Source organism: Chlorella variabilis (assembly GCF_000147415.1).
Source record: "Chlorella variabilis unplaced genomic scaffold CHLNCscaffold_2, whole genome shotgun sequence".
Classification (NCBI taxonomy): domain Eukaryota; kingdom Viridiplantae; phylum Chlorophyta; class Trebouxiophyceae; order Chlorellales; family Chlorellaceae; genus Chlorella; species Chlorella variabilis.
This window is the reverse complement of record NW_005435086.1, coordinates 2,218,117-2,241,680: the sequence shown is the minus strand read 5'-3', so window position 1 is coordinate 2,241,680 and position 23,564 is coordinate 2,218,117. Positions and strand designations below refer to the sequence as shown.

Here is a 23,564-nt window from a genome sequence, read left to right as displayed (position 1 = left end):
CTCCTCGATGCTGAGCGACGAAGAAGCACCGCTAGGCAGGGCAGAGGCAGGCCAGCAAGTCACCAGTAGCGGCAGCATCTCGGGATCAGAGCCGCAGCCTGGCCTGCTCAGCCGCCTCGCCTCCGCAGGGCGAGGTCGTGCCGCTGCCGTTGGTCCTGCGGCGGCGCCACAAGATGCCGACTTGGAGCAGCCGCTGCTCCCTGCCACCAGCAGCGGCAGGCAGCAGCTGGAGGTGGAGGAGGCTTACGTGGAGCATGTGATGGAATCCAGCCCCAAGCGCTGGCCCCAGCTGCGGCTCAGCAGCGTGAGCGCCCGCCGTCTCAGCCCCGCCGTGCTGGGCGGCAGCGGCGAGGGTGTGCTGGAGGGCCTGCTGTCGCCCCGTGCCAGCAGCCACGCTTTCGCCAGCTTCACGGCTGCCACGCAAGCGGCGCCTGTGGCTGGCACGCCGCACCCTTTTCACACCACCCTTCTGGACCAGCAGCAGCAGGCGGCGCACAAGGCCGCACCGCCGTCGCCACCGCCACCCGAGCAGCCAGAGGCAGGGCGCTTCAGCCGTGCAGCCGTGACTGGCGCCATCAATGCGGTCATTGCGCTGCCCATCATGGGAGCGTTTGCGTCAATCATCTTCCGGGTGAGTGCTGAAACTGCTTGAAGCGTGATGGATCCCTGCTGTGACCACTCACTCCACCCGCGCTGCTCCTGCTGTTCTCTGTGTCCTGTTGCAGGACCCATTCTTCCAGCCTATGCTTGGTTCCCTCGTCAAGCTGGTGTTTTTAAGCAGTGCAGTGCACCAGATGGTTTTTGCCGCAGGCAGCAGCATGCCTTTCGCCGTAGGTATATTCTTTTGGCGCTGCTTCTAGGAGCTGGCGTGAACAACTGGTTTGCTTTGCTTGTTTTGGGTCGGGCAACCACGACCTGTGTTTTTCTGGTGCTTGTGCAGGCCAGGTCCAGGACGTGGGCCTCATCTTCCTCTCCTCGCTGGCCTCCGCCATCGTTGCACAATGCAGCGAGGCGGGGTGGCCGGCAGCCGACACGCTGGCGACGGTGCTGGTCGCCCTGGTGGCTGCCACGGCCATTGTTGGCTTGCTTATTGTGGCCACAGGTTAGGCAGAAGCCGAGGGGGTGCACTGCCTGAGGGCTTCAGCAGTCGTGTGTGTGTTGATGCAGGTCGTGCCGTGTACTGTGTGCAGGTGCCCTGAAGCTGGCGAGCCTGGTGCAGTACGTCCCCCTCCCTGTTATTGGCGGCTACTTGTGAGCTGCGCGTGCTGCCTCCTTGTTGTTCAGTTCTAGCAGTCATGTAGGGCCGCGCACCGCCCACAGCCCACAGCGCCTGCTCCTGCATATGGGAGGGCCAACCCTTGCTGCTGCTGCTGCTGCATCCTTCCGCTGTTCACAGGTCCTTTGTTGGCTACTTCTGCCTGGCGGCAGGTGAGGGGCAGAGTGTGTGGCAACGCCTCCAAGCACAGCAAAATGATTTAAACGCACAATTGCTACGCACAGGTGCACCAACTGCACCAAGCCAGCCCTCCCATCCCTGGATACAGGTGTGAGCCTGGCCTCGGGGGCGCAGGTCAGCGGTCTGTCATCCTGGGCGCAGCTGGCCAGCGCCGATGCGCTGGTGAAGCTGGCACCGGCGCTGGCCATGGTGTTAGCCATCAACCTGGTGCTTCATCGATTCAGGCACGGGCGGGGGCTGGTGGTGACCACCGGCTTTTGTTCCACCAGCTGTTTGCTGCCGACATGGACCATTGTTTTTCCAGGATGCAAACTGAAAGCATCCGCGTGCTGTCCAGCCTGCAGGAGCCCCCTTGCGCTGCCAGCTCTGCTGGTGGTGGTGCCGGCACTCTTCTATGCGGTCCTGTATGCTGCCGGGTCCTCGCTGGAGGATGCGCGGGAGTCGGGCTGGGTCAGCAAGCCGCAGGTGACCTGCAGCGGTTGGGTTCTGGGCCTCTCTTCTGTTTGTGAGAGGTTGTTGCCATTTGAGTGCTTGGCGGGACGTCAGCGGACCGCTGCTTCACGCCTGCAGGAGGGCGACAGCGAGTGGCAGTTCTGGCGGGCGTGGTCGCTGTACAACATCCACGACTTTCCTCCCACCAACATCTACTGGCGTGCCATGCCCGGACAGGTACGGAGGTTGCTGCCCGATGTCCGCCTGGCTTGGCATAGAACGCATAGTGACTTCACCCGCCTGAGCCTCCCTGCTGCGCTGCTAGCGCTGCAGGCTGGCAAGCTGCTTGCCCTCTTTTTCGTGGTCGCCTTTGGCTCCTCCATGGACATTGCCGCCATCCAAGCCGACAGCCCTCGCGACCTGGACTACAACTCGGAGCTGGTGACGGTGGGGCTGTCCAACCTGGCCACCGCGGCGGCAGGCGTGGGCTTCACGGGCTCATACATCTTCAGCCAGACCCTGTTCAGCATGCGCATGGGGGTGGACACGCCGCTGATGGGAGCCATCGTCACGGGTGGGCCGGCGGGCTGTGGTCTGCGTGTGTCTTTCCTCTTGCATGCCTCGTGCCTGCTCATCTCCCCTGCTCCGTTTGCTGTTTCTTCCTCCCCTGCAGCCGCCGAGCTGGCCGTGTTTGCGGTGCCCTTCAACGTCATGGCCTTCCTGCCTAACTTCTACTTTGGAGGCCTCACAGCCTGGATCGGCCAGGACATCCTGAAAGACTGGCTGTTCATCGCCGCCAAGCGCATCTCCGCTGTGGAGTATGCCCTGCTGCTGGCCACCTTTGGGCTGGTGATGGCAGCGGGGCTGGAGGCGGGCATAGCGGCAGGCATAGTGCTGGCAGCCCTTCACTTTGCATACAGGTGGGGGTGGTCAGTGCATTCCTGGGGTGCACGGTCTACGTGTGTTTGCGTCCATGCAGATGCCTGTTCCTGTCCCCAACCTCTCCCTTCTGCCGCCCTGCAGCTACTCGCGGGTCACCATGACCGCCTTCACTGTGGTGCCCAGCCGCAGCGGCGCAGGCAAGTGTTGAGCTGTGCCAATGCCTGCTGCCGCTTACCCTCGGCAGCGCTGCTCGTGCTGACCGGCCCTTAACACCCACCCTGCAGTGCGCACCTTTGACCAGCGCACGGTGCTGGACATGTTTGCTGCACGCATCACCGCCGTCTCCCTCTCCGGCTACCTCTTCTTCGGCAGGTGGGCCTTATCCCTATCACCGACTGACATGGGAATCGCCCAGCTGGCCAGCTGTGCAGCAACCCGCTTCATAGTTGTGGGGAGGCTGCAGCACCGATTATCATTTACTCAAAGGCATCTGTCTTGCTGCTCGCTGCTGTGCTGCAGCTCAGTGACAGTTGTGGAGCGTGTGCTCAGCATTGCCAGCAGCACGCTGGATACCCAGCCGCACCTGCCTTTGGCCGAGCAGGCTCAAAATGCTGCGGCAGCCGTTGATGGAGACCAGTTGGTTGGGCGGCTAGCCAGCCTGCCCAGCAGCGCCACACTGTCCAGGACGTATGACAACGTCGCTGTGCTGGCAGACAGGCTGTCAGGTGCGTGAGGCTCCTGGCTTGTTGAGCCACAGTCCATATCGGCGTCAGGTTGCACTGTGTCTTGCCCCTGGGCGTGTTGCAGGCTCGAGTGCTGTGGCAGCTACCAGGCTGGCGTCAGCGCTGGCCGAGTCCCCGCGGTTTCTGATTCTTGACTTCAGGCACGAAGCCAGCTCCACCAGACGATCAACCTCTTTCATTGCACTACACAGCCCTACGAATTTGCCCGCATCACAGATTTAAGCATCTTTGCTGGCCATTCTGCCTCTGCCTGCAGGCGCGTCCAGGGCCTGGATGCCACCGCTGCCCGCTCCTTTGTCACCCTGCACAACAAGCTGCAGCGGATGGGCATCCAGGCGAGTGCCACTCGCTGCCTGCCTGCCACTGCTGATGTTGGCTTTCTCGAACAGTTGTCTCTTCCCTAGACTGTTGCAGCTCATCATCACTCACATTACGGCTCGCAACGCGCATGTGCGGCAGCTGCTGGCGGCTCAGGGCCTCATCCTGCGGCAGCCCACTTCTGCTGCTGATTCACAAGGCGACCCAGGTCCGTCTCTGCCCGCAGGCTCGCCCCAGTTCACCTCACTGCGTCTGATCTGACCCATCCCTACTGTTTTATCCCCCACCCTGCCTCCCGCAGGCCCCACGTGCTTCTGGTTCCCCACCATGGATGCCGGCTGCCACTACTGTGAGGAGCGCTTCCTGTCGGTGGCGGTGGCTCACGGCCTGCTGGCGCCGCCAGCCCGCTGCCTCAGCCTGGCCCAGGTATGCACAAATGCGGCTCGCGACTCTTGCCTGATGTGTGCGCTATGCAATGTGCCTGATGGCACTGCCTGTGTCGCATGCTTTCAGGTGCTGCATGCCCACCTGGAGCTGCCACGCTGCATCCTGGGGGAAGCTGCGGTGGACTACCGCGCCGCCGCCGCCATGCTTGCACGCTTCACCCGAAAGCAGGAGCTTCTGTGAGTCGCTGCCGAGTCAGCTCCGCTGTCCCATCGTGAGCATTTGTGGACATCGTGTCTGGAATTAGACGAGCTGGCAGCACACCATGCTTTGTCCTCTCTGCCTGCAGGGCTGGCGAGATACTCTTCTCGGTTGGCAGTCCGGCGGACGACATCTTTGTGATTGAGTGTGGCACAGGTGCTGTGCAGCGCTGACGCTGCCGGCTGGCTTTCTGTTCCCTCCGTGCATCTTGCTGGACATCCTCATCTGGCTCATGACCCCACTCGTCACCCCACTCTGCTGGCCTCTCTCCCTCCGTTTTGTTGCAGTGGCGTGCCAAGTGGACTTCATGTGCAGCACGGTGGCCAGCCGGGCGCAGATGCCCACGCTGCCCGCCGACACCCAGCCACACCACGCAGAGCGGCGCTTCCTGTACGGGCCCGGCAGCATCGTTGGCGAGCTGGACTTCTTCCTGCAGCGTCCCCGAAGGTGTGGTTTCACACCGGCAGCCCGTGCCATTTGTCCGGGGCGTCACAACCCTTGTTGCTGCCAGCTGAGCCCTCCTTTCTGCCCCACCAACCCTGCAGCTTTGCGGCGGTGGTGGAGGCGGACGGCAGCGCCTGGCGCATCTCCCGCCGATCCTTTGAGTCCATGGACCCCGGATCCCTCGTGCTGCTCCAGACCATCATCCTGCGCTCCACAATGTTGTCAGCAGCGCATGCATTGGAGGCCCTCGAGCGCAGCAGCGCCGACGACTGATGGTGGGAGGGCATGTGGGCAGGGAAGGCACGTCGGCTCCGAGGGCGGACGCGCAAGCAGGGGCAGCGGCAAGGGTTTCATCATTCAGGAATCATTGTCCAGTCAGGTGTTCAAAAGAATGGCCCTGTGTAAGATCCGTCAACCTGCAAATCCCAGGCAGAACGGCTGGCGGTGGTCAACCGGGGCGATACAGATGTACAAGGCCAAGAACCTCCAATAACGCACTGCTGCATTGCCGATCATCTGGGCAGCGATCTCATTGAGCGTCGGCCTGTGCAGTCTTCGCCATGTCGCAAATGCTCAGCTGTGGATTGCACCTCCATTGCAGTGCGTTTGAACATACCCAGATGCCCGGCAGAGGACTGCGCGGGGTGACGTCTCTGCCCTGTAGCTTGCGGCAAGCAGATGGGCGGCGCAGCACCCGGGCGGCGGCACGAGCGGCGGCACGAGTGGCGGCAGAGCAGAACCCGCGGCCAGACAGCGGCCAGCCTGCGAAGAAGGATAGCAACATCCGCGGCAACAAGGAGCACGCTTCACCGATCCTGCTGGGGCTGGCAATGGCGGCAGCAGCCGCCGATGCCATCATGCCTGTGGCGAGGGTGAGTGGGGTCCGCACCCTCGCGCACACCGACACATCTGGTGGAACTGCTGCACACCCACTTGGCCTGCGCAAGCTGGTAACCCTGGTGCAACTTTCGGCTGGCCTGGCTTTACAGGGCCTGGCGTCTGCAGTGGTCTCTGGCATGGCTGCCGGCAGCACAGTGGGTGGCACCGTCGTCATGCGCCGGGATGAAGGCAGCAGCACAGCCTCGCCTGCTCTGTCAGCACGGCAAGCAGGCACATGGCCGCCATCACCAGCAGCGGTGCAGGGCGCCCAGGTGCTGGCGGCATCGCGCCTTGGCGGCGCCGGCCGCCAGTTGCACGTCGCCACTGCCAGGGCCGGCACAGCAAGTGCGGCAGTCGGAAGCGCCAGCGAGCAGTCGGCCCTGCACCACACAGAGCCTGAGGCCGACCAGGCTGCAGCCAGCATCTCGCCAGCACCTGGCGCACCTGTGGCCCTGCCAGTCGTGCCTAGCCGCACCACACTCAGAGTGCTGTCTGGCGGCAGCGCTGCGCCGCCTGCTGCGGCAGCCGACGAGCCAGCGGCAGCAGCGCCCAGCAATGCAGCACCGAAAGCCACACCTAGCAGCGCGCCGGCTGCTGCCGCTCCCAGCACCACTCCCGCGGCCACAATGCCCGGCCGCACTCCCCTGGAGGTCGTGCCGACAGCGCCCAGCACCCTTCCTGATGTTCCGGCTCCAGAGGGGCCCACAAGCAGTATCACTGGCGGCAATGGTGGCATGCTTGAGGGTCTGCTGCAGACACTGGCAGCGGCAGCGGCAGATGCAAAGGCAAGCCAGCTGCACCCGCATGCTGCCAGGCGGCCTGTCCCTGCGCAGTCTCTCCCTTTGCGCCAAGCCAGAAGAGCTTGCAACCTGCGTCGCCCGCCTGCCTCCGCCTGCAGGGCGACGGCCGCTCTGACCCCGTGCGTGCCCTGCTGGCCGCCGCCCCTGCCTCTGGCGAGCCCCGCACCAATTTTGCTCGCAGCCTGGTGCGCGGCATGGAGGAGGCAGAGGAGGGGGACGGCAGCGACGTGTTTGTGCTGGCACGCACCCTGCTGGAGGTGGGTGGGCAAGTGGAAAGGTGGCGCATGGTGGACTGGCTGTGGCGGAAGGATGGCATGCTTCGGGGCAGGCGCACTTGTGGCTGCAGAGCGGCTGGTGCTCATCACCCCCTACCGTTGTGGATCGCTTGCTTGTGTGCAGAGGGCTCTTGAGGGCGGTCACCTGGCGCCAGCAGGAAGCAGCTTGCCTGCCACAGCGGCGGCCCCAGTGCCAGCAGCCGCCAGCAGCGTCCCCAGCACTGCCGGAGCCAGCGGCGGCGCAGCCACGGGCGGCAGCGGCGGCGGCAGCGGCAAGTATGATGAGTTGTTGAAGGCCCTGGCAGCCGCCGCCGCATCATCAGACCTTGAGGTGGGGATGGCGGGCCCAGCACGCCGTGTCTACCGCACCATGTCTCTACTCTGAGCGTGCCGTTGCATCTCCTGCCTGCAGCTGGACAGCCGGTTCGACCCTGTGCGCGCCCTGCTGGCCTCCGCCCCGGAGCGCGGGGAGCGGCGGGACAACTTTGCGCGGAGCCTGCTGCTGGGCATTGACGGGGTGCAGGGTGGCGACTACACCAGCCCCTTTGCCCTGGCCAAGATACTGCTGGAGGTGGGCGGGTGGGCAGCACAGTTTGGATGGTTGCCTGTGCATGGCCAGACCGTGGGAACGCCAGGAGTGCCTAACTGCGTTCGAGGCAGAGGTTTGAGCGTGTTACACGTTGCCACCGCCGCTGGGACCCTGGCCGCAGCGCGCACTGGAGAGCGGCAGCCTGGTCCCGGGTCGCACGAGCGCGCCGGCGGCAACGGCAGCGCCCAGTGCCGGCGCCGGCAGCAGCAAGTACGAGGCGCTATTGCAGGCGCTCACGGCGGCGGCTGCATCGCCAGAGCTGAAGGTTAGGCTGTATCCTGTCGTTGCTTGCAAGGTTGCCAAGTGCCAACCCTGCCCTCCCGAGCTGCCAGGTGTTTTTGAGCTGGCTTTACATCCTACACTTGCCTGCCTGCTTTTTGCTGCAGGGGGACGGCCGCTTTGACCCCGTGCGCGCGCTGCTGGCCGCCGCGCCTACCGCCGGCCAGCCCCGCGACAACTTTGCTCGCAATTTGGTGCGCGCCCACTGCTGCTGGCTTACCTGGGATGCCTTTCGTGCCTTCCTGAGTGCCATGTGCTGGGCAGGGCAGTGTTTGATGCGCCAGTAGCATGGTGCTGTACCGCCCCTCCTCCTTGCAGCTGCGTGGCATCGAGGAGTTGGAGGATGGGGACAGCACCAGCGTGTTTGCGCTGGCGCGCACCCTGCTGACGGTGGGTGGCTGCTGGCCGCCTGACGCTGGCTTGCGCTGGGCGCATGTCCTGCCTGTTTGCCTCTTGCATTGACAGCTCATGTTTCTCATGTTTGTGCCCGCCCGCCCTGGCCCTCTGCGTGCCTGCAGCGGGCACTCGATGGCGGTGGCCTGGTGCCCGCCGAGGCGGGCAACGAGTGAGCGGTGCTGCGGTGTTGATTGCCATCTCATGAGTGATGTTGTTTTTTCAGTGTGAGGGCCTCCGCCACAGACCACTCAGACACATGTGTGTACAGATCTCTACAGATTGGGTACCGGTGGGCGGCGCCAGGATTGATGGCGGCGCGCACTCCTTTGCTGCCGTTCTCAATCGTAGAGTGCTCTGGGCGTCGAACCTAGGGTGTACAGCGCAAATTTAACACAATCCAGGTACATAGCTGTTGTGGGGACGCCACAACAGGTCTCTCACAACACCTGGCGGCGGCGGCGGCGGCGGAGGCAGGCCGGAAGCTGGCCGGGGCACCCCGCGTCCCACCACCTGTCGCCCTGGAGAGGACCAGACTCGCTCGTGAGCGCGACAAGTGGCCCGGTGGGAGCTTTCAAGGGCGGACGGGCGCTGCACGCACAACTGTGCGAACTGTACCGAAAGTCTACTGCGTATTAAGGCTGCCTCGTTGCCATCGCCGCTGACAATCGCCCTACATCCCCATCCTCTACCTCTCCTGCCACCCTGCTTCGTTTGTGGGCGACGTCCACCTAGCCCAGATACAGGGGTCCTCATCGTCCCATCTTGGCAGGAGGCGCAGCTTTGCATCCCCGACACGACCAAACGGCGCTCACGGGTGCCAGAGATGGCGGTGGAGGCGGCGGCGGCGGCCAATTCGGCCCACATACGGCGGAAGAGCATCGGTGGGCGGCCCTTCAAGAGCTCCCCCGACCTCACGCTGCTGCTGGAGAACCTCTCCAAGGAGGCCAGGATAGAGCCTGCCAGGCTGAGGCTTTCTGGGCCGCTGGGCGAGGGCGCTTATGCCAGTGTGCGGCGGGCCGAGTTGCGGGCGGGCGCATCCCTCCCTGGCGGGGAGGCCGACACGCGGCAGGTGGCCGTCAAATTCCTCCACCAGCAGCTGCTGGAGGATGCGGAGCAGGTCCAGCTATTTGTGCAGGAGGTGGAGCTGCTGCGCACCCTGCGCCACAGGTGGGCCTCCGGGACCCGGGTTTGCAGGCGGTACTCGCTTGCACCGCTCAGGCAGTAGTGCGTCAGCATCGCTGCTACAAGTTTGGGGAATCCGCCGCTGCAAGTTTGGGAAATCCTGACGGCTGTGCACCACCCTGCCATTCTGCCTGCAGCAACATCGTGGAGTTCATAGGCTGCAGCTGGCAGCGTGCTGCCGCCAATGACGACTTTGCCAGGGCGGGGGCGCCGGGGCTGGCCAATGTCAGCCCGCCGCCAGCCAAGTACGGTCCCATCAAGGTCCACTACTATGTCCAGGAACTATGTGAGTCTGTGAGAGCATTGAGAGCCGCGGGAGTTGGCAGACGGATTGGTCCGCCCGCCACCCCCCCGCCATCCCGACGCTGGGCAGCTGGGCCCTGTTCCGGTGCCTCACGGCGCCCCCCCGCCGGCATCATGCGCCTGCCCTGCTGCAACAGAGCCGCCAGCTGACCTGGTGTGCATGTGGCCATGCACTGCAGGCGGCGGCGGCAGCTTGGGTGAGCTGGTGAGGCGGCAGATGGTCAAGCCGTACAAGCCTCTCTACAGGTGTGGGGCGTCGCTGGTTTCGTGCCGGCTTCAAGTGACTGTGCGAGCAGCTCAAGGGTTGCACTGCATGCTGTTCTCGCCTTCGGCACAGCCCACCCCATGGCACCCACATTGCCACCCCTCCCCTCCCACCCCGCCCCCTGCCCGTGCAGCGACATGGACGCGCTGCGCTGGAGCCTGCACACCGCGCGTGCGCTGCAGTACCTGCATGAGTCCCGCCCCGTCATCATGCACCGCGACCTGAAGCTGGACAACATCATGCTGAGCAGCGCTGACGTGGCACGGGCAGACGTCAAGCTGGCAGACTTTGGCCTGGCCCGCCACACGGCGCACGCCCCGCTCCCCAGCAAGGCCCCCGCGCCGCTCGTGGAGCTCACCTGCAACGCCTGCCCGCCGGCGCAGCCAGAGCCCGGGGCGTCCAGGAGGGGCGGCAGCACCCGGGGCGCCACGCCTCACCATGTTCCCGTGCTGACGGGGCGCACCGGCTCCCTGGGCTACATGGCCCCAGAGGTGCTGGCCTCGCGCCCCTACGGCCCCAGTGCAGACATCTTCTCCCTGGGCATGTGCATGTGAGTGGGTGGGGCCGGTGGAGGCAGCAGCGGAAGCCACCCGACGTCTACCTGGCAGGGGGCTGTGCGCATGCCGGGCAGCCCACACCATTGCGCCGCGTCCTCACCGCCGCCCTTGCAACGCCTGCGCTGCCCCTACTGCAGGTACAACCTCTTTGCGCGCCGCCTCCCCGGCTTTGAGCTCATGCTCAACTGCTCCGAGGGCAGCGGTGATCCCATGGAGGTGTTCGCAGCAAAGGTGAGCCCCAGCGCACCCTGCCTGCCTCCTGTCCTGCACATGCCCCGCCTCTAGCGCTGTTTGGGATCAAGCCCAGGGGAGGTGCTTTCATGAACCATGCACACACCTGGCTGTCGGGCATGTGGTGCAGGTGGCCGAGGGCTTCCGCCCGGCGCTGCCGCCGCGCGTGCCGCCTGCGGTGGCTGAGGTCATCCAGGCTTGCTGGAAGGGCGACGCTGAGCTGAGGCCCAGCGCCGGCTGGGTGGTGCAGATGCTGGAGCGCATTGGCGAGTCGGGTGAGCGCCTGGAGCCACGCCCTTGCCTTGTACCGCCCGCACCATGTTGCACCTGCCGCTGCCGCTGGGGTAGGCCCATGGGTTTTGACGGGCTGAGTTGCATGCTTCTCACCGGCCGTGTGCGTGCGTCTGCTCCCCTGTAAGAGCAGGCAGCGGGTCTAGTCGAAGTCTAGTAGCAGCCGGAGCCCGGCTGCGGCCAGTCAAGTCAAGTCAGTTACAAAGAAGAGAGAAAGGCCCCGGAATGACCCGCATTCCGGTTATATAGTCGCACAAAGGTAGTGCTGTAGTGCTGCCAGCCAGGCATGGCTGGTGACTAGTCGATCGATCAAGGCATGATAAGCGCAATCAATCATGCAGTTGTGAGTAGAATGAAGTAGCGAGAGTGTAAGACTCAGTTGCTGTCTCGCAGCTGGCACAGCAGGGTGCCGCCTGCTGCTGCCGCTGCTGCAATCCTCCCCCTCATCTGAAAGCTGTGCCCTCACAGCTTGAGCCCATGCCGCAGCTTCTGCCGCAGTCTCTGGGTGCTGCTAGTTGCCGCCTCAGGCCACGTCCTCCGTGGCGTCGGATGCGTCGCCGGTGGGCGCGCCGCTGCCGGTGTCGGAGGTGTCGGTGGTGAGGCGCTGCCGCTTGGAGGCAGATGCTGGTGCGGTGCTGCTCCGCAGGAACTCAAGCAGCACAATCCGCTCGCGCTGCTCAGCAATCACAGCCTCCTTAGCTGCAATGATGGCCGCGACCCATTTGTGTGACAAGAAGTCGATCAGACGTCATAGTCGCGACGCCACGCTGGCGTGCGCCGCTGGCGTGTGCTGGTCCGAGCAGCAGGTGCTCGCGCAGGCTGTTCGTGCTGTGTAGATGTTGGTGAAGTCATGTGGGTGTCTTTGTTGTCCGCCGTGCGCTGTGCAGGGGTGCTTGCTGCAGGCGCTGGCTTGGCCTGGTCTAGCTCTTGCTTCATTTTGCGAACATCGGAACCTAGAAAATGTTTGGCCGGCTCCCAAGTCGCCTCGCTGAGTGGGTAACCTTGCCAGAGGACTAAGTACTGCGCCAGCTGCCGCCCGCCCTCAGTGATGGTGCGCTTGCGTAGCAGCCTGTCTACCAGGTAGACATCATCATTGATAATTGGGGGCGGTCGCAGCTGAGTCTCTTGCCGCTCTGGTGTTGTCTCGTCGTGGAAGTACGGCTTGAGTAGTGATATGTGGAAGACAGGGTGGATTTTCATTGTGGCAGGCAGGTCGAGACGGTAAGCTACAGCCCCGACTCGCTCCAGGATGGTGAAGGGTCCTGTCCACTTGACATTGAACTTGGATGCAGGCCCGTCGCTGCGCAGCCGGAGGTTGGCAGTGGACAGAAGCACTCGGTCGCCCACGTCGAAGGCAGCGTCCTGCCGTTTGAGGTTGGCGTAGTGTGCTTGCCGCTGCTGTGCTGCTGCCAGTTGTTGCCTGGCTGCTTCTAGGTCAGTCTGCATGCGTTGGTAGAATTCTGTTGCCACCTGGTTGGTGCTGCCGTGTAGGCGATGCACTCCCAGTGTAGCAGGGGTGAGTGGGTGATAGCCGTAGTTGAGATAGAAGGGGGTCTGCTTGGTGCTTGAGTTCACCGCATTGTTGATAGCAAACTCCGCCGGTGCCAGCCTGGTGTCCCAGTCGTCGTGCCGATCAGACACGTAGGCTCGCAGTATTTCCTCCAGTGTGCGGTTGGTGCGCTCAGTTTGGCCATCCGTTTGGGGGTGGTACGCTGTAGATCGTTTGAGTTTGGTGCCGAAAAGCTCCATCAGAGCCTCCCAAAAGCGACTGGTGAACTTGCTGTCCCTGTCGCTCACAATGCTGCTCTGAAGGCCGTGCAGTCGGCTGATGTTGTTGAAGTACAACTCTGCAGTACTAGGTGCAGTTGCAGTAGTGTGAGTGGCCGTCAGATGTACCATTTTTGTCAGCTTGTCCACCACCACCATAATTGCGTCGTAGCCTCGGGGTGTCTTGGGAAGTTGTGTAATAAAATCCATTGTGGTCTGCTCCCATTTGCGCTCGGGAATTGGCAGTGGCTGGAGAAGCCCCAAAGGCTTGCGATTTCGGCTTTTGCTAATCTGGCAGCAAGGGCAGGTCTGGACATGCCGCCTAACATCTGATCTAAGTGTGGGCCACCAGTAATTGCGCTCCAGGCAATCGATGGTCTTATCCATGCCCAAATGTCCAGCAATTGGAGTGTCGTGGTGCTCGGAGATCAAATGCCGCCTAAGTTCTTCCGCTGCTGGCGGAATGTACAGCTGGGTCTTATCGCCATCCGTGCGGATGATCAGCCCGTGTTGCAATCGGCAATTGGGCTCTTGCTGCTGCTGAATGCGTTGCTTGAGAGCTCTGCTCTCATCATCCCCCCCATAGCGGCTTGGAAGGTTCGCCAGGAAGTCTGTTGATGTGCTGATAATGCTATTCAGGAGGTCCGGCCGTCTGCTGAGCGCGTCGGCCACCACGTTGGTTTTGCCGGGCAGGTAGTCAATATACACATCGTACTCTTGCAGTGTGGCCATCCATCGTGTTTGTCTGGGGCTCAGGTGCGGCTGGGTAGCGAAATGCCGCAGTGCCTGGTGGTCCGTGTAGGCTCGGCTGCGTGCCGCTCCCATCAGGTAGTGCCGCCAGTGTTTCAGAGAAGCAATCAGAGCTAGCATTTCCCTGTCATGTGTCGGGTAGTTGCGTTCTGCGGGGGTGAGCTTGCGAGAGTAGAATGCTATTGGCTGCAGGCCCTTGCCGTGGTCTTGACTGATGACGCCGCCCAGTGCCCTGCCGGACGCGTCAGTGGTGAGCACAAAGGGCTTCTCGGGGTCAGGGTAGGCCAGCACAGGTGTGGTTGTGATACTATGCTTCAGTTTCTTGAATGCAGCTTCTTGGTCTGGTCCCCATGTCCAGGGAACAGTCTTGGACAGTAGAGTCGTTAGGGGGTCAGCAATGTGGGAGAAGTGGTGAACAAAGTGCCGGTAGTAACCTGCCAGTCCCAGGAATGCAGACACCTCCGTCGCATTCGTAGGGGCAGGCCAGTTCAGGATAGCCTGAACCTTGCCGTCATCTAAGCTCTTGCCCTCTGCATTGATAACATGTCCCAAGAACTTCACTTCTGGCTGGAACCAGTCACATTTGCTATCCTTAATGTAGAGCTGGTTGTCTTGTAGTTTCTTGAGCACTATCTCCACATGCCGAGCATGCTCCTCTACGCTATTGCTGTATATCAGTATATCATCTAGAAAACACACCATCCACTGATCAAGGTACTCTCGAAACACGTCGTTGATCAGGGTCTGGAAGGTAGCTGGTGCGTTGCACAGCCCGAAGGGCAGGACTGTGTACTCGAAGAGGTCCCCATCTAGTTTTAAAGGCAGTCATTGGTATGCTGTCCTCTTTCATTCTGATCTGGTTGTAGCCGGCTCGCAGGTCTATAGATGTAAAGATGCTGCCCTTGATCTGGTCCAATAACTCATCGATGCGAGGTAGGGCGGTCCGGTTCTTGACGGTCAAAGCATTAACAGCCCTGAAATCGATGCACATTCTCATAGTGCCATCCTTCTTCTTCACAAACAGGACTGGACTGCCCCAGGGTGAAGTGCTGGGTCTAATGAATCCTTTCTTGAGTCCATCTTCAATCTGTCGGTGGCATTCAGCCTGTTCCTCGTAAGACAGACGGTAATATTTCTGGTTTGGGGGCTGGGCATCTGGAGTGAGCTGTATTTTGTGGTCATGTCTACCCCTAGATGGTGGCAGATGGTCAGGAAGCTCATCAGGCATGACGGCTGCGTACTTGCTCTTCAGCCGTTTCACATGCTGGTCAATCAGCTCTTGTTCTTGAGGAGAAGATGTGCTTGGGGTACGGTCGGTACCGTCCGGAAAATCTGGTGCCGCTGTCGGGTAAGACTCATTGGTGTCGTCCCCTTCAGAGATATCTGGTGGCTCCTCTTCTGGTTGTGCCCGTACCACAGCAAGAAACAGCTTAGCGCCGCGTTGCATGCCGTGGCATACTTGTAGTGCCGTGAGGTACTTAGTCTGGTGCAGTTTCGGTGGGTCTTGAGGCCGTAGGGTGATCAGCTGCCCATTTTGGCTAAGGGTAATGTGCCTGTTTCTCCAATCAATGGTAGGGTTGTGTGCATGTAGCCAGGGTGCTCCCAGGATCACGTCGTTGCCTTCCAGTGGTAACACGTAGGCCTCTATTTTGGTCAGGAAGGCCCCAATGCGCAGGCTGGTGTGGATGGTCTCTTGAATGGGGTACGGAGTGCCATCAGCCAGCTGCACAGTAGGCCCATGTATCTGGTAGGTAGTCATCTTGTTTTTCTGGACAAACTTGCTAGAAATGAAGTTGTAAGATGCTCCAGAGTCGATCAGCAGGGTGGCGTCGCATCTCCCGACTTTGGAACGGAAGTGCAAAAGTCCTGCCGCCGTCTTGCTATTATCGATGGTGACTGCTAGTTGAGGAGGCAGTGGTTCTCCTGTCTGTTCCCTGTTCGCCACAAAGCTGCGAATAGCAGCCAGTGAGGGAACTGCCTGTGTCTTCACCGCCGGGCTGGGTTGCCCTGCTGCCGCCGCTCCGGACACTGCAGTGCCATGTGGCCGGTCTTGCGGCAGTAGAAGCACTTGCCCTCTCGCAGCAGCTGCTGTCTGAGCCCTGGTGTCAACTTGGGCCGATCTGGCTGTCTCCTGTTGCCTGGAGAGAAGCTGGATTGCTGCTGCCTGTCCCAGCGGTTGCCGCTTGCAGGGTTGTGCCGGTTGTGCATGACCGCCCCCAGTTCCATTGGCTGTGGCCCGGGGGTCTGCCCAAAAGGTTTGGACTGCCTGTAGCGATCATACATCAGGGCATCAAACCGCTCTGCCATCTCGACTGCAGCCTCGAAAGTGGCTGGTGCACGCATCCGGACATCCTGCTGGGTCCTCTGCTTCAGGCCGCGAATGAAGCGATCCTTGATCTCAGCATCTTGTATGCCAGGAATGAGCAATGCCGTGTTGCGTATGGCCGTGACATAGCTCCGGACACTTCCGGTCTGCTGCAGAATTGCCAGCCGGTCGCGTGCAGTCTCAGCCGGATTGATGGGCTGGAACATTAGCCGCATTTGTTGACAGAACAAATTCCACGTTGCGGGTACATTGTTTGGGATAAGACTGCGCCACCAAGCCAAAGCCGCCTCTCGTAGGTAGGGTATAGTCTTTTCAATCCGCTGCACATCGTCGATCACGCCGCATGAGTTGAGATAACTGTGTACTATGAACAGCCATTGATCTACGTCTTCTTTGTCTCTGTGGCCGTTGAACAGTGGAGGGACGGGTGTCTTGGCCCGCGGTAGTGCCGCCGCCGCCGGAGCAGGTGGTGGCTGCGCCGCAAATGCCGCCGCCACTTGGTTGTTGATCATGTCCCACATCACTTGTGCCAGCGCCGGGTCAATGCCGCCTGGGCCGCCGCCGCCGCCGCCAGGTTGTGCGCCGGGTGGTGCGCCGTTCATCGCCGCCGCCGCCGCTTGCGCCGCCGCCGCTTGCGCCGCCGCCGCTTGTGCCGCCGCCGCCGCTTGCGCCGCCGCCGCCGCTTGCGCCGGGTCCATGTTCTCTGGTGTGTGGGTTCTTGTGACTGTGTTGCGCTGTGTGGGCTTGCTCACTCAACAATGAGGCAGGCAGGAGCAGGCACAGCAGTTAGTGACCGGTCAAGTGTCGTAACTGTCCTTTGACCGAGCTCGAGGTGGTCGAGGTCGGTTTCTGATCAAGCGCAAGCACAGCCCCACTGCGGGCACCAGTTTGTAAGAGCAGGCAGCGGGTCTAGTCGAAGTCTAGTAGCAGCCGGAGCCCGGCTGCGGCCAGTCAAGTCAAGTCAGTTACAAAGAAGAGAGAAAGGCCCCGGAATGACCCGCATTCCGGTTATATAGTCGCACAAAGGTAGTGCTGTAGTGCTGCCAGCCAGGCATGGCTGGTGACTAGTCGATCGATCAAGGCATGATAAGCGCAATCAATCATGCAGTTGTGAGTAGAATGAAGTAGCGAGAGTGTAAGACTCAGTTGCTGTCTCGCAGCTGGCACAGCAGGGTGCCGCCTGCTGCTGCCGCTGCTGCATCCCCCTTCCCCGACTGCAGGCGAGCTTGGCGGTAGCGCTGCCGACACCCCCGTGCAAGGGTGTGCCTGCACCATCATGTAGACGGTGGATTGATGTTGAGGACCTGGTGTGTGCCACGCCCGTTGGCGACGCCCAGCTAGCTTCTGGCTTTGTTGTGTGTTCGTTCACAACAGAAGAGCATCGAGTGCACGCTGCGCAACATTTTTGGTTCATCCTGCCTGCCTGTTTCGATTCATTCATACTGCCGCGCGGCGCAATGATTGCAGCACGAGCCCTTCCTTCCCTCTCAGAACTCTGAACTCAATCAAGCTTTCATGCATGCATCCGGGAGGCCAGCCTCCTTAAACGGCTCCTCTCCCGCTACTAACATGTAGAATCATCCTGTATTGATGTTATTCCCCTCCCTTGAGCGCCTTCTGTGTCTCCCTTGAGCGCTGCTGTTCTCTTGCCCTTTGTACCGCTCCCCTGCATGTGGCGCAGCACATGCTGTTGTGCACGTTTGCCTAGCGCCCCTGCCAGAGACACTTGCCTCGGAACTTCCGAGAGAGGCCATGTACAGATGTACAGATGTGCAGATGGCCCCGCCCATGTAACGCATGCACAATCGGCAATGATGATGAAGTTGTGCTGACCAATGGTCCTGTGCATTCAGCTGCCTCTTCAGCTTCTCCACCACTGGTTGGTTTGTCATCATATGTTCATTTTATCAGCGGGATGTCTCTGCTTTCCGTGTGTCAGGTACATCCTGTGATTCCTCTTGTGCCTGTGCAGCAACGAGTTGTTGCAAACCGACCTTTACAGGCGGGACGCGGTGTCGTGCAAGGCACGCAGGCGAACATCCAGCTGTGGGCGGCATCAAAGCTGCCCATTGAGTGCGCCGGCCTAGACACCATCACCTTGCGCAATGAGTCGTGCAGGAGGCAGCTGTGGTTGCAGAGCAGAGACCTGTCTCGTGAAAAATCTCTCTCTCGTGCGACTCCTACCAGGGCCGCTCCCGCCGCCAGCTGGCAGGCGACGTCAGCTCCGCCGCTGCATGCCAACCCTCCAGCACCGCCCGCTGGCGCATCCACTCTATCCCGGCGCTGCCCACGGCCTGCACAACGGCACCCGTTTGTCGGTCTTTGACTGGGCGTTTCGTTGCCTCAGCAGTTGCCCCCGCCTTTACTTGCCCGCTCTCCCTCACAGCTCAGCAGCCCCCCGGCAGCCCAGCAGCGGAAGCCCAGCAGTTCGGTAGCAGGCGGTGCGGGCAGCAGAGGCGCAGGATGGGGTCCAGGAGACAAGACTACGACTACCTGATCAAACTGTTGCTTATAGGGGACAGCGGTGAGCGGCGGGAGTCGTGGCCGGCACCAGCGAGGCCTACGCGGAGTGTGTCGCCCTTATTAACGCTCTCCTTTGGTGCAGGCGTGGGCAAGAGCTGCCTGTTGCTGCGCTTCGCCGAGGACAGCTTCACCTCGAGCTTCATCACCACCATCGGGTGCGGCGACGGTAGGCGCCTGCGACGCAGGCGCTGTGCCGGCAGTGTGCCGCGCTGCTTCCTTGCCTCCAATGCCCACGCTTCACAGATTTTGTGCGTTGCAGCATCGACTTCAAGATAAAGAAGGTGCTGATCGATGGCAAGTGGGTCAAGCTGCAGATATGGGACACGGCGGGGCAGGAGCGCTTCCGCACAATCACCAGCGGTGCGTGCCCAGGCGGGGTGGGCCAGGCGTCTGCTGCCTTGCTGTTCTTTGTCCCTAACAGTTCGGGGGGTCTTTCAGACAAGCCTAAGCGGCATCGGACCTGCTGCTGCCTGCCAGCTGGACCAAGCAGCGATGCTGCATGAATGGTTAAGATGCCGTTGCCCTGGTCGCCCAATGCCGCGGCTCCTCACCTGCCGCCCCGCCCCACCGCGTGCAGCCTACTACCGCGGAGCCATGGGCATCCTGCTGGTGTATGACGTCACCGACGAGGCCTCCTTCACCAACATCCGCAACTGGATGAAGAACATCGAGCAGCACGCCTCGGACAACGTCATCAAGGCAAGCCAGCAGCCCGGAGGCGCAGCGGAGGGCACGGCATCCTGGGCCTGGCCAGGCAGCGGTGGGGCAGGAGGCGGCGGCAGCGGATGGGATGGCATGCTGCAGTCCGGCGGCTGGTGGCCAGCACCTTGCCAGCTGCGCGTGGCGCCCCAGGGCTGGCGGTTGACGTCGCCCTGCGTCGCTTCCCTCGCCCACACCTCCCCCGCCCGCAGGTGCTGGTGGGCAACAAGAGCGACATGGACGAGAGCAAGCGCGCGGTGGCGTACAGCCGGGGCCAGGCGCTGGCCGACGAGTTCCGCATGCAGTTCTTCGAGACCAGCGCCAAGAACAACACCAACGTGGACGAGGTGTTCCAGGTGGGCGCGCGTGGCGAGGGTGTTCTCTGTAGGTGGAGCAATCTTGTTGTGCCAGTTTTGGCCGCCATGGATGGGTGTTCCTGCCCATGCATGGGTCGGGCCCGGGCGTTGCCGCTGCCTGGCAGTGCCCGGCTGGCTGGCCTGCCGCCAACTAGCCCCTGGCTGCTCTGCCGGGTGCAGTCGGTGGCGCGGGACATCATGCTGCGGCTCAAGGACACGCAGCCAGATGCAGGCAGCGGCGCAGGCAGCGGTCCCAGCCTGCGGGTGGGCGCCGGGCAGCGCAAGGCAGTAGCCAGCAGCAAGGGCGGCTGCTGTTGAGCGTGGAGTAGGGATCAGTGTGAGCCTCGGCTTGCCGACCCCCACGGATGTCTCGCCTCGCAGAGCTGCTGTTCCTTCTTTTTCTGTGTCACCCGCTACTCGTTTCGGGGTGCCTGTAATCTCTTGTGCCTCCTGCTTGCTCTCCTTGATTCTTTCTGGGCTCTTGTGCCTACGGCAGCCTGGCACTGTTCTCCTCAGCTCTTCCGAATGTAACCACGACGCTACATGCAGGCTCTCACAAGGCAAGGTTTTGCAGGCAAAGAACATAGCAGATGAATTCACAGTTCAGAGGGGTGGTAGCCTTCTGCTCGAATGATGGGTCCTATCGCTCAGCGCTGGGGAGCCAGCCGCTGAGACGCCAGCGCACGCTGCGCTGCCACCGGCAGGAAGAACACGGCCTGGCCCGCCGCCAGGCCGCCGTTCAGCTGGGCGGCGGCCTCCTTGAGGATGAGGGCATCGCTGGGGGCCAGCCCACTGCCAGCGCTGCCGCCCGCCTGTGCAGCGCTGTCGGCGGCGTAGCTCACCCAGCCCATCACCGAGCCCCACAAGGGCAGCAGGGCGTCGGCGCTGGCCTCGGCAGGCAGCAGCAGGCCGGTCGCCTGCAGGGTGCCCAGCGAACCGGCCACGCTGACCACATCCTGCAGCAGCCAGGCGGGCAGGGCGCCGCCCCGCCCCTGCCTGGCCAGTGCCGCCGACAGCGCGGGCAGCAGCGCAGAGAGGAGGGGCGGGTGGCTGAGCTGGAGGGTGGCCAGCTCCCACAGCACCTGGGCCAGTGTGCTGAACGGCACCGCTTGCTGCTCCGAGTCTGGCGCCTGCTGCCGCTGCTGCTCCTGCTGGCGGTGCAGGATGGCGGCCAGGCGCCCGCACGCCGCCTCCGCCGTCTCGGGCGACGGCTGCAGGCCTCTCGCCGCGAACAGGTGCAGGCAGGCGGTCAGGCTGCCGGCAGAGTAGTAGGCGGCTGCCTGGCGGATGTGCAGCTCCAGCTCCCGCAGGGTGACCTCCCTGCATGTGGCGGAAGGGTGGCCTGTAGCTTGGGTGAGAACTCCAAACACAAACCATGTTCTGGCGAGCTGCACACATCTGTTGGGAGCTGCACACTTCATGCATCACACTGGCCCCCATTCGAGCGCATGCGTGCATGCGTGTGTGCAGAGAGCGGGGCAGCCGGCTGGCGCGCTCACGTCAGCGCCGCGCCCGGCATGGCCGCCAGGCGCCCCATCTCCCCGCAGATGCTGCCCACGTGGTACGGCGTCAGCACCACCTCCGCCTGCACCCTTCGCGCCCGCAGGCCCAGCGCCATGGCGTTTGCTATGGCCAGGCGCGCCCCAAGCACCGTATCCAGAGAGTCGAAGAAAGCGGTGAGGAGGCAGGGCAGCGGGCCGCCCTCGCGGCCCTGGATGCTGCCGCCCAGGATGCGCCGCAGGGAGCAGAGCTGCGGCCGGGGGGCAGGCATGTGGGAGCAGGAGGTGGGATGGGTGGTAACAGCAGTCATGGACAGGCGCCAAAGGTTTGAAGCTGCCTGCGCACCACAGCGCCTCTCCCCGCTCACCAGGTCTGCCAGCTGCTGGGAGCTGAACCCCTGCAGCACCCGCCCTGCGGAGCCGGCGCCAGCCTCCCCCTCCTCCTCGCTGCTGCCGCAGCGGGAGGTGGCGGGGCCCGGCGATGCGTCCGAGCTGCCCGCACCCAGGTGCGAGAGCAGCGCTGCGAGCACAGCGGTTGGTGGGGCGTACTCCAGCATGCCCAAGCCTTGCACAAGGTTGACCACGTCCTGCAAGCAGCCGCGAAGCAGGCGGGCAGCTGGGCTGAGTGATGGGCAGGCGGCGAGCAGCACGCCGAGGGGGCTGCGCTGCTGTGGAGGCGGTGCAGGAGCTTGCCTGTGGCTGGGCTGCCCGCAGGCGAGATGCCAGAGCATCGCCAAGGTCGTCAAGCACATGGGCGTGGATGCCGCGGTCCGGGCACCAGTAGCAGCGGGGCAGGAAGCCCAGGCGCCCAAAGGCCGCGGCCAGCAGGCCGACCGCCTGCGGCGTCGGCTGCTCTACCCTGCTGCGCATCCTGCAAGCCCACGTGGGTGCATGGAAGTGATGCTTTGAAGCTTAGGTTGCACATTTTGGATGGACCAGACGCTTGCCTTGATTCACGACCCTGGGGGCTGGAGGCCCACCACCCACCCACCATGCAGACAAGCCCCACACCCCCACCACCACCACCCCCATCCACACCCCCACCTGCGCGAGGCAGCGGTGGCCACAGCATGAAGCAGCGCCTCGTCACGGTAGGGCTGTGGGCTGATCTTGGTGCACGCATGCAGCACCTGCATGCGTACACCAGCGGTGCCATGGGCAAAGGCCATCAGCCGCTGTGCCCTCCCAGCTTCCTGCTGAATGGAGTGCAACCAGCGCAAGACAGGCAGGCAGGCAGGCAGGCAGGCAGGCAGGCGCATCCCGTCACCTCAGAGAGCCCCTGGAAGGTCATGCCGCCGGCCTCTGCCGTGGCCGCCTGCGCTGGGCGGTGCAGCAGCCCGGATGCCTCCGCCTCCAGGTGCAGCTCCTGCGGGGAGCACCGGCTGCTGGCCTCGCCCAGCGCCCACCAGGCGGTGGCGACGGCCTGCACGCAGCAGAGGGAGAAGGGGCACGTGGGGCCCGAGGCAAAAACCTTCCCCACAATAGCCCACAGCCCCAGGTCGCCGGCCCTGCCCGCGACCCTTGCAAGTTCAAACTGCGTGCAGGCCCTGGCACTGACCCTGGCATCCAAGGACGGCGCCGCCGCCCACAGCGCGTCAAACAGCTGCGGCTTGAGCGCCAGCAGCAGCGGGCGCAGGCTGTCGTCCTTGCCCAGGCACCACAGCAGCTGGGTCAGGCCGCGGCTGCCGAAGCGGGGGCCGCCGGCGCCGTTGTGGGCGCTGCGCGCGCAGCTTTGCAGCGCGCGGCGCAGCGGGGCGTGCAGGGCGTGCAGGAGCGGCGGCGACAGCGCGTCCAGCTTGCACAGCGCGGCCAGCACGTTGGCGGTGCACTGCTCCCCAAATTCCGGCGCCTCTGCCGCAGCCGGCACCTGGTCCAGCAGCCAGCACCAGGCGGGGGCGCCCAGCAGCGCGCGGTCGCGGAAGGCCGCCACGCCGCCGGGAGCCGCCTCGCCCAGCTGCGCCAGGCGGTGGAAGGAGGCGGCCAGGTTGATGCAGTCCAGGGCCTGCCAGCCCTCGCACAGGGTGGCAAACAGGTCCTGTGGCGGCAAGGGAGGGGGGAGGGCATGGGGAGCTCGGCTTCGGCTGCAATCGGGTGCACAGTCCCTGCAACCTCGGCATGGCGGCAGCGCGCGGCTACCTGTATGGTAGGTCCACTGCTTGCTGCCCTTTCAATCAGGGCAAAGGGATGCTGAGCTCCGCACCTCGACGCTCGCTGCGCCACAGATGCGGTTGTTCAGCAGGCGGCAGGCGGCCACAGCGGCGGCCGCCGCGTCGCGCGGCTGTGGTTTGTGCCCCGCCCTTCCCCTCTGCATGTTGCCTTGCTGTGGAGGGCTGCGGCTCCGGTTGCTGCTGACCAGCAAGCCAGGCGGGTGGCCGCCGTCTGCGCGGGCGAGCGCTTCACTGGGCGGCAGCGGCAGGCGTGGCGGCGGCGGCCAAGGGTGCGCCTGGCGAGGCAGGGCCGCTGCTCGCTCTGGTGGCGCCCAGCCCTGACATTGGGCTTGCCAGCCGTGAGGGGGAGGGCCCTGCAGCTGGGGCGGCTGCCTATCCCACCGGCCAGGCCCTGCTCCAGCCTGCTGCTGCTCCCAGGGCCGGCTCATGGTGTGCTCCAAAACTCTGACAGCGGCAGGGGAGCCACAGCCAAGAGCTCTGGAGAGCAGGCAGAGGAACAAGAAGTTCCT

General features: G+C 63.4%; 3 protein-coding genes across 3 annotated transcripts; all 3 read left to right on the top strand.

Moving 5' to 3' along the window:
- Window positions 1–259: 259 nt before the first annotated feature.
- Window positions 260–8,311, top strand: CHLNCDRAFT_50074 (hypothetical protein; the record flags this gene model as incomplete). The annotated part of the gene is made up of 25 exons (XM_005851551.1): window positions 260–631; window positions 726–834; window positions 941–1,102; window positions 1,191–1,251; window positions 1,397–1,428; window positions 1,545–1,921; window positions 2,027–2,125; window positions 2,222–2,462; window positions 2,562–2,808; window positions 2,912–2,973; window positions 3,055–3,495; window positions 3,730–3,852; window positions 4,133–4,257; window positions 4,345–4,454; window positions 4,565–4,632; window positions 4,764–4,923; window positions 5,022–5,141; window positions 5,522–5,792; window positions 6,698–6,856; window positions 6,999–7,205; window positions 7,287–7,445; window positions 7,585–7,728; window positions 7,850–7,936; window positions 8,061–8,132; window positions 8,261–8,311. 25 exons carry the CDS (start codon window positions 260–262, stop codon window positions 8,309–8,311), a joined length of 4,059 nt encoding a protein of 1,352 aa, XP_005851613.1.
- A 650-nt stretch (window positions 8,312–8,961) lies between these two features.
- Window positions 8,962–11,124, top strand: CHLNCDRAFT_138152 (hypothetical protein; the record flags this gene model as incomplete). Its single annotated transcript, XM_005851550.1, has 7 exons — window positions 8,962–9,305; window positions 9,458–9,606; window positions 9,803–9,869; window positions 10,022–10,438; window positions 10,583–10,676; window positions 10,807–10,951; window positions 11,096–11,124. The coding sequence occupies 7 exons, from the start codon at window positions 8,962–8,964 to the stop codon at window positions 11,122–11,124; spliced, it is 1,245 nt and encodes a 414-aa protein (XP_005851612.1).
- A 7,149-nt stretch (window positions 11,125–18,273) lies between these two features.
- CHLNCDRAFT_33935 (hypothetical protein) lies at window positions 18,274–19,931 on the top strand (the record flags this gene model as incomplete). The annotated part of the gene is made up of 6 exons (XM_005851549.1): window positions 18,274–18,334; window positions 18,416–18,488; window positions 18,593–18,693; window positions 18,911–19,023; window positions 19,245–19,388; window positions 19,569–19,931. 6 exons carry the CDS (start codon window positions 18,274–18,276, stop codon window positions 19,704–19,706), a joined length of 630 nt encoding a protein of 209 aa, XP_005851611.1. The 3' UTR covers window positions 19,707–19,931.
- Window positions 19,932–23,564: the final 3,633 nt, after the last annotated feature.